The 8,484-nt window shown below is 38.9% G+C and overlaps 1 protein-coding gene and 2 non-coding genes across 7 annotated transcripts in view; 1 reads left to right on the top strand and 2 right to left on the bottom strand.

The window, feature by feature from the left end:
• pde4ba (phosphodiesterase 4B, cAMP-specific a) overlaps positions 1–8,484 on the top strand; it is a 171,418-nt gene that overhangs the window by 100,680 nt on the left and 62,254 nt on the right. Inside the window, exons 1-2 of one of the 5 annotated variants that reach the window (XM_086089093.1) lie at positions 4,850–5,038; positions 5,232–5,356. The exons of 2 other annotated variants lie outside the window; for them this stretch is intronic. In XM_086089093.1, the coding sequence (XP_085945219.1) occupies positions 5,256–5,356 (101 nt within the window). In that variant the 5' untranslated portion in view covers positions 4,850–5,038; positions 5,232–5,255. Of the gene's footprint in view, positions 1–4,849; positions 5,357–8,484 lie in introns of those variants that run through there. 2 more of the 5 variants (XM_086089094.1, XM_086089092.1) reach the window with 2 other exon arrangements.
• trnar-ccu (transfer RNA arginine (anticodon CCU)) lies at positions 365–437 on the bottom strand. Its single transcript has one exon. It is a non-coding gene; the product is annotated as a tRNA-Arg (tRNA).
• On the bottom strand, positions 738–810 carry trnar-ccu (transfer RNA arginine (anticodon CCU)). The gene has a single exon. It is a non-coding gene; the product is annotated as a tRNA-Arg (tRNA).

The raw sequence follows: 8,484 nt of genomic DNA, 5'->3' as shown, positions 1-8,484 counted from the left end.
CACCCCAGATGGGACTCGAAACACCCCAGATGGGACTCAAACCCACAATCCCTGGCTTAGGAGGCCAGTGCCTTATCTATTAGGCCACTGCGGCTTGAGAGGAGCAGAAGAGTAAAGTGGTTTTGTGAATTTGAACTCACAGAATCTGTCAAAGGTGTAAATAAGTAGTAGATGTCAATACATTATCATTGCAGCCTATCCCACCTCACACAGCAGTCAGGGAATCGGTGTCTTGCTCAAGGACACCTTAGCCGTGTGCCGAGGTAATCAGGTATGAACCAGTGTCACCACAGTGGCAGGTGACGCAACTTAAAAGCAGAAACACTTCAGATGGCACTTGAAACTCCCCAGATGGGACTAGAAACACCCCAGATGGGACTCGAACCCACAATCCCTGGCTTAGGAGGCCAGTGCCTTATCCATTAGGCCACTGGGGCTTGAGAGAAGCAGAAGAGTAAAGTGTTTTTGTGAATTTGAGCTTACAGAATCTGTCAAGTGTAAAGAAACAGTAAATAGTACATGTTAATACATTATCATTGCAGCCTATACCACTTCACACAGCAGTCAGGGAATTGGAGTCTTGCTCAAGGACACCTGCGCTGTGTGCCTCGGTAATCAGGTATGAAACAGGGTCACGCACTTAAAAGCAGAAACACCCCAGATGGGACTCGAAACACCCCAGATGGGACTCGAAACACCCCAGATGGGACTCGAAACACCCCAGATGGGGCTCGAAACACCCCAGATGGGACTCGAACCCACAATCCCTGGCTTAGGAGGCCAGTGCCTTATCCATTAGGCCACTGGGGCTTGAGAGAAGTAGAAGAGTAAAGTGTTTTTGTGAATTTGGATTTACAGAATCTGTCAGGTGTAAAGGAACAGTAAATAGTACATTATCTTTGCAGCCTATCCCACCTCACACAGCAGTCAGGGAATTGGAGTCTTACTCAAGGACACCTCCGCCGTGTGGCTGGGGAATCGGGTATGAACCGCTGTGCCAGGTGATGCACTTATGAGCAGGAAACGGTGGTCCAGAACTTTAGCGTGCGTGTGTAGCGAGTGTCAAGTGCTCGAAGTAAAAAAATATTGCGGAGCAAAAACTTTAAGACTTCAAAAGAGAGTAATGTTTTTTTGTTTTATTTCCTATCTATATAGGGGAGGTATATGTTAAAATAGTTTGAATGTATTGCATCTTGTATCTGAGTATTAAGTATTTCGAGGTCAGGCTGGGTGTCCTCTTTTTTGGAGATGAAAATATGGTCACCCGAGGATACGTTGTACACTCGCCTGCCGACACACAAATTTGTAATTGGTTAGTCCGTCTCAATTTGCGACTGCCTGCCGACCCAAACCAAGAGCTCACTGCACGTGACTGAAAAGACAGAGTTGAATTTGAGCTCGCAGAATCTGATTGCTTTGTTACCCAATTAAAGGTGTAAAGGGACAGTAAGTACTACATTATCATTGCAGCCTATCCCACCTCACACAGCAGTCAGGGAATCGGTGAATGGAGTATGACGCTCTTAAAGTGAGAAACACCCCAGATGGGTCTCAAAACAACCCAGATGGGACTCGAACCCACAATCACTGGCTTAGGAAGCCAGTGCCTTATCCATTAGGTCATTGGGGCTTGAGAGAAGTGAAAGAGTAAAGTGGTTTTGTTTGGCAGTCATAAAAACAAACTGCCAAGATTTCACATTTTAGTTGGTAATTACAAGACAATACATGTTCAAACAAAACTATTTTAATCTAACAGTTGAACATTGCCGACACACAAATTTGTAATTGGTGTGTCCGTCTCAATTTGCGACTGCCTGCCTACCCAAACCTTGAGCTCACTGTACGTCACTGGATGTCATTCAAAAGACAGTTAAATTTGAGCTTGCAGAATCTGATTGTTTTGTCACACAATTAAAGGTGCAAAGGAACAGAAAGTAGTACATGTTAATACATTATCATAAACAGTTGGGACCAAATTGGTGACCATCTCTTTAGGAGTGTTTACCCAAACAAATTCCAGTAAAACTTCACTACAGTGTATACAAGTAGTCACGTCCATAGTAATAATTATTTTCTGGAAATTTGCTTTAACAGAAATGGTAGTTCCTCAGGTTTTAGTTTATCCCAAACATCGATCAAATGTATCAATATTCCATGAAAGATGATAAATACTTAACATTCACTCATCCTAACATGCAGATGTGTTGGCTCCCAAGCTAAAAACCTTCTTGCTTATTGAGTCTTATTATCTGTTTGTTGTTGTTGTTTTTTGCTTGCTATTTTTAGCTGACATCCAAATGGCTTTGAGGTATTATGAACTGTTCTGACCGTCTTGTCAGTATATATTAAAAACACTACTTGATACAAAAGGTAGCTTTTATTTTGCAGCCTTATATTGACTAAAACAATTTCAGATCAAACCTGTAGTAAACTGGGACCAGGGCTGGACTGGCCATTTGGCATACAGGGCGGATGCTATTTAATTCGTTTTCCTCCATTTTACCCCTAGAGAGGGTAAAGTATATTAATTATTATACAATGAAGACAGACAACTGAACCAATGGTCCGGCTGGTCTAAGTCAAATGTTTTGGGTGCTAGTACAAACCCTGACTGGTTCTATTACAGTTTAACACTTATGGCAATCTCTAAATATGTTTCTCAGTTCGAACATGTGAAAACTACCGATTTAAAGAAGAAGAAAAGAGACCTCATTACTTTTAAGTACATAAGTCAGTATTATATAGTTTTATGAGGCACATGTTAAAGTAGTGACTGTAATGACATTTGTGCATTTAACATTTTAAGAGGCATATTAAAAGTCTGACAAAGGTTGTGTCCCCAGGACCCTACCACTATATCACATCTATTAGATAATGGGCTCAGATCCATTATAGCTGTCATTTTGTTTGAGTCCCTTTTTCCCGATTGTGTGGCCCATCTGGTGGCCCATCTTGCATGCCACTTCTTTTCAATGTGAAATTCACGGCCTGCTTCCTTAACTTGCAATCAGATGCAGCAAGTCACTGCCATCTTGTGGCTGGCAAGTATCAGAGTCTGCAGAGTCCTCCCCGCAGACCTGAGAATGGTCATGGCGCCCTCTAATGTTTACAGGCGTGTTGTGCTGTTTTTGTTTGAAGTTGTCTGTTGCAACCTTTGTGGTTTTTGAATGAATACTTGGGTGAATGATTGCGGTTTGCTTGCCTCAACAGGCTTTATAGTCACACACTTTTCTATGAACTGTGATTTAAAGGTGAGCTATCTCTTGAGACAACAGGGCTTTGAAGACATTATTGTTTTAAAAGCATGAAGAAAGTGATGGTTCACTAATGGAAGTGCACGTCTTAACATGGGGCTTTAATACACAGAGACAGGCCCGGACTGGCCCATTAGGGTAGGTTAAAAACACAATTTAAAATCCTATTGGGTTGGGCCACTGTTTTGGCTAATGTCGGAGCTATGCAGAAAATTTGAATGAATCTTTTTACCGTTTTCACAGGGATGCCGTATGCTTAGATCCCTTGATACCCTGCCATGATTTATTATTTTTAATTAGTGACATATGTAAAGATTACATTTACTTGAAAATTTGAAGAAATCGGTTCTTAGAAAAAAATAAACAAAACAAAACAATTTGACTGTTTATGCTCATTAAAACAACTTGGCTGAACTTGTTTATCATATCATCCACAGTCATGGTTTCATAAAATTAAATCCACCCGTACCCAGAACCTTGCTCAACACATTAATAATACAAGCATAAACATACGTAAGCGTATTGCACTCACTTGAAAAAAAACCTCCTGTTTTTCCAACGAATTTTTGAGGGGAGTTTTGATTTTTGTGTATTTTTTATTTTATTTTCAGTTTTTCAGAATATTTTTTTTCTGTTCTGTCATAAAAAAATATTCTGAAAAACGAGGAAAAACAGAAGGATAAATAATTCAGAAAAACAGAAAAATATATTCAGAAAAATAGGGGTGGGGTGCGACGGGCAGGGGCGTTATTTAAAAAACAAACGGAAAAAATAAATAATTTTTTTTTTGTTTTTTTTACCTCTGCACTCCAAGTGACTTGTTGCAGATTCACTAATGGCGGACACTTTCCCGCATGCAATATGCTTCAGTCGAAACTTAACTGTTAGCTTACTAAAATCATGCCGATCGATTGACATGTTCGTATGCTTACCTTAACTGAGCCAGTTATATAGTTGAAGGTACATTGGAAGTATGCGAAAAAGTGTCCATTCTTAGCAAGTATGCAACAAGTCACTTGGAATTCAGAGGTCACAAAAAATTACCCCCCCCAAAAAAGAAAACCAGCCTCTGTTTTTCTGAGTATTTCTTTCTTTCTGTTTTTTGGGGAATAATTATCTTGGCCCTCAGCTCTGGACTTCCTATGTGGAATTGGAATGTTTTCCCTTTTATAATAATAAATATATTATAAAATGAATAACTCTCTGAATGAGTATATATGAGGATTTTTGTTCTACAGTACAGTAAGTGAAATGTCATCAGGCACAGTGACCCCCTACAGGCATGCCAGATGCCACCTACTTCTGTCACAAACAAGACAAGGTTGACACTTTCAGATGGAACTGAAACCTCTAGCTTGGTTTTAAATCAAGAACTGTTATTTTGAAGCCAACTGAGGTTGTGTTCAGCCCGCATGTGGGTAGATGTTCCTTCAGGTTATCCTCAAATACACATCCGCTTTGAGGTAATGAGACCGTTAGTGACGAGTGACTCCAGACTCCACTGAATCCTCTCCAGATCTTGAATGTGCCTCTTTACTCTGTTGGGCTGCACTGAAGGGAAAACACACACACTGTGGGGAGGAACTACAGTCTTTGCCAAAGATTGTCAGAGCAGACAAGAATTGCATGATGTGATGTGAGCTGTGTGTTGTGTGTGTGTGAAATTACCTCAAGTGTGTGGATTAGGATGTTTGAATGTTTGTTTCCCTACTGGTGGATCTGTTGGCCAACTTTGCAGCCATGTGTATGGTGTGTAGTTTGAATGTCTGTTTCATAGGCACTGGGTGAGTGTGATTGTTTAATAGGTTTGAATAGATTTTCACCATGAATGGCAATATGTGCAATTATGATTGCATATACTGTGAGCGTGTGCATAAATAGCTTGCTGAGGTGTGTGACATTTGTGCACACAACATTTACTGTAGTCTTGCCGTGGTCCTGCTACCGTGTTTATGGTTCCATGTGTGTGCCAGGTAGTGTGTGCATGTGTGAGTTGGGGCAATGTTCCGGCGTTCACCTTGTGCCAGAGGAAGGGTTCATTTTGACTTCAGCGAGGAAGTCATCAGGAAACTCCATGCCGCCAACCATGGCCACACTAACAGGTTAGGACCTTTGACATCAATATTCTCACTTATGTCTGAAATGTGAAATTAAAGTGGCTGCGTTCTTTCTTTCTTTTTGCTCCGGTCTCTTGTGCTTTAGTGGAGGCAATTTGTGCTGAGACTAGTTCTTGCCATGTACACTTGTCTTACAGTATTTAAGATGTTTCCCTGCTTATTGAATCCATTCAATGTGGACTACAATTGTATGTCGTGCTGTCACTATGAATCATTTTAAAATTTATGATCCTACCCCCCCAAAAAACGTTTTCAAAATTTTGTTAAAAATGTTTTGGGGTGGGGGGTCGATTCACTAAAGTTAGATGTAAGTTGAATTGAGTAGATATAAGTACTCATAATTTATTATCTTTTATACATATGCATTATTAATTAAACACCAACAAACTTAGCCTATGCTAGACTGTTAGCAATCGCGATTAGCATTAGCGAGCTAGCTATTACCACATACTCTTGAGAAAAAAGCAAATTTTCAACTTTATTTTGCTTTGTTTAAACAGGTCGTGGTTGTTCTGGCTTCTCTGGCTCCACTTCACTGTCCCTTTCATCAAAAATCTTATCAGTCATAGCAGAATAGCTCTAATTTGTGCTGCTGGCTCATAATTTGCATCCATTAGGCTACTCTGTGACTTTGGCTGTTTTTGAATGCAAAATAATACATGTGAAAACACGGTTCTCCAAGCTCAGCAAGGCATGTGAGCTCTTCAAATTCTTAAAATTTAATAGATAAGATGCTGTTGAATAAATGAAACAACGAAATTGATAATAATAAAATAAGTGTATTCAGAAATTTGACAAGTGAGTAATGAATTCTGGCCCGAATTACTGTTCAGTTATAGGTCCCCCCACCCCAGGCCCATAATTATTTGGACAGTGAGTTGTTATGGTTTTGCCTTGTATAACATCAAAGTTGATTAACAACAACAACAACAACAACAATAATAATAATAATAATAATAATAATAATAGTACCCGTAATCATCATCGTCATCATCATCAAAGTCACCTTACAACAGTGTTTCCCAAGAGGAGTACACGAGCACATGGCAGAGGTTACGTGAAAATATTTAATAATTAATTTCCAAGATTGTAAGTAAACTCTGTGTCATATAAGCCCACCAATAAAATGGTATGTGTGTGCTCCAACTTGTGTCCACGCAGAGACAATAACCTGTGGCACAGCAGTGTCAAAATCACAACAGTCGTATGTCAGGTCAAGTGTCTCATTGAAGCTCAGATGACTGATAAAGAGAGAATAGAACTGCTAGTGTGTCGGAATATTATTCTTTAGTGATATTTAAAGTTTAAATGCCTGCTTAAAGGGATCTTATTCAAAGGAGCTCAGTTTTGTTGTGTAAATAAATCTATTCTGTCAAATCACCCCAACACCGATCTCCATTTAAATCACACAGTGTTAAAAATACACTTTGAGGGTTGAAATCAATCATTCAACAAACACATAACACCAACATTTTAACACTCCAATTGGCATGGGCTAATATGGGTAAAAATATAAAAGTATTAAAATTACAGCTCTCAAATGTGGTTATTTAAAATATTTTGGGAAAAAAAAATTCTTCATGTAACACATTCTATTTTGTTTTTAAACAATATATAGAAAAATTGGTACATTTAGAAACATGTACCATGTTAAGTTTATAAGTAAATAATTAAATGAATGAATGAATAAACATAATTGATTTCATGGGACACCTACACATGCACACTTTTTTTTTTATTAAGTAAAGTTTACTTGACAGTTTACTTAGTAATATGTGTATTGTAAAGAGGCCCGCAACGATATATTGCCGTATCGATTTTTTGAGCACACCCCTAGTGTGGTGGTAGAAATTAAAAGTTCGATTGTCTTTTTCTTATTGTCTTCTTTTCAAAGTATGTAAAATAATTAACCTGATTTATCACCCACTGCTTGGTGCAGACAAACTTCTTGTTACGTTAAAATGTTTTCCAAATCTCACATCTTGAGTCATTTGACCTGACTTGACTGTCAATCCTTACGTCATACACAACAACAGCTCTACCTATTAAGACAACATAAGCAAATATGGTCAATGCTGTACCTCACCAAAAAAGGGTGTGACCAAATCTTCCAAATCTACCAATGCAAAAGTTAGTGTAGAGCCCTAGACATATTTATTTATTTATTTATTTTTGCTCCATAACATTGTGGTGAACCACCCTGGACTCGTTTGTTGCTTTTGTGTGCAGTGTTTGTCAAATAAAAATGATCTTACTGAGTTTATTTGAATACATATAACATTGTAATATCATTATCGTATTGTTAGAGATCTCGCAAGAATATTAAGAAATGTTGCCCAGCCTTACCCCTTTATACTCCCTAACTTCATCACCACTCTTGTACGTTTCATCTGTGCTTCATAGCCGACCCACGTGCTTTTGTTTAAATGACAACATGCAATTTATTTACACACATACACATGCCATGAAACATGTATGGTATGTATGTTTGTGTAAAGCTAAAAGCAAGTCACAGAAAGTGCTCCTCTTGTGTACCTTTAGCACAAATGCCGGACTTGAACTGAACAAATATGGGACCAGTAAAACATCTCATGTGACAGATTTTGCAGCGTAACTAACGTAAACATAATGTAAACGGCTGCCATTTCTCTTCCTAATATGCTTTTGAGCCTCCATTAGTTGACCTACTGATGACTTACTGGGTTTGAACAGGCAATGTGTACTTTCTTTAAATACTGTAGTTTCTTCATTGCTAAGAGTCCAATAGATATTTTTTGTTTTTAGACAAGCAGTACATAGCTTTGGTTTTAATTGCTCCCCCCCCCCCCCCCCGCCCAAAACAAACCCAATCCAGCTTAAATCGAGTGTCGCAGCTGTTGGCGGACTGACCCAAAACCACCTCCAAATATCTTCCACATCTGCTTGAGACTGCACAGAATAATTATGAAAACCTAAACTAACCCTGAGGCTGGTCTTAGCTTCATTTTCCATTTCATGTTAAATGGCTTTTCAAACTGTTGGCCCATTTTTTCAGGCAATGGTCTTGTAACATTCCATGTTTTGTGTTTGCTGGCTCTGGGGTGGGGTGTAGAGAATTTTGGAATTGCTTTGAC

This window comes from Leptonotus elevatus, chromosome 11 (assembly GCF_054856555.1).
Source record: "Leptonotus elevatus isolate MCC_2025b chromosome 11, RoL_Lele_1.0, whole genome shotgun sequence".
NCBI lineage: Eukaryota > Metazoa > Chordata > Actinopteri > Syngnathiformes > Syngnathidae > Leptonotus > Leptonotus elevatus.
This window is presented reverse-complemented; position numbering and strand designations above follow the sequence as displayed.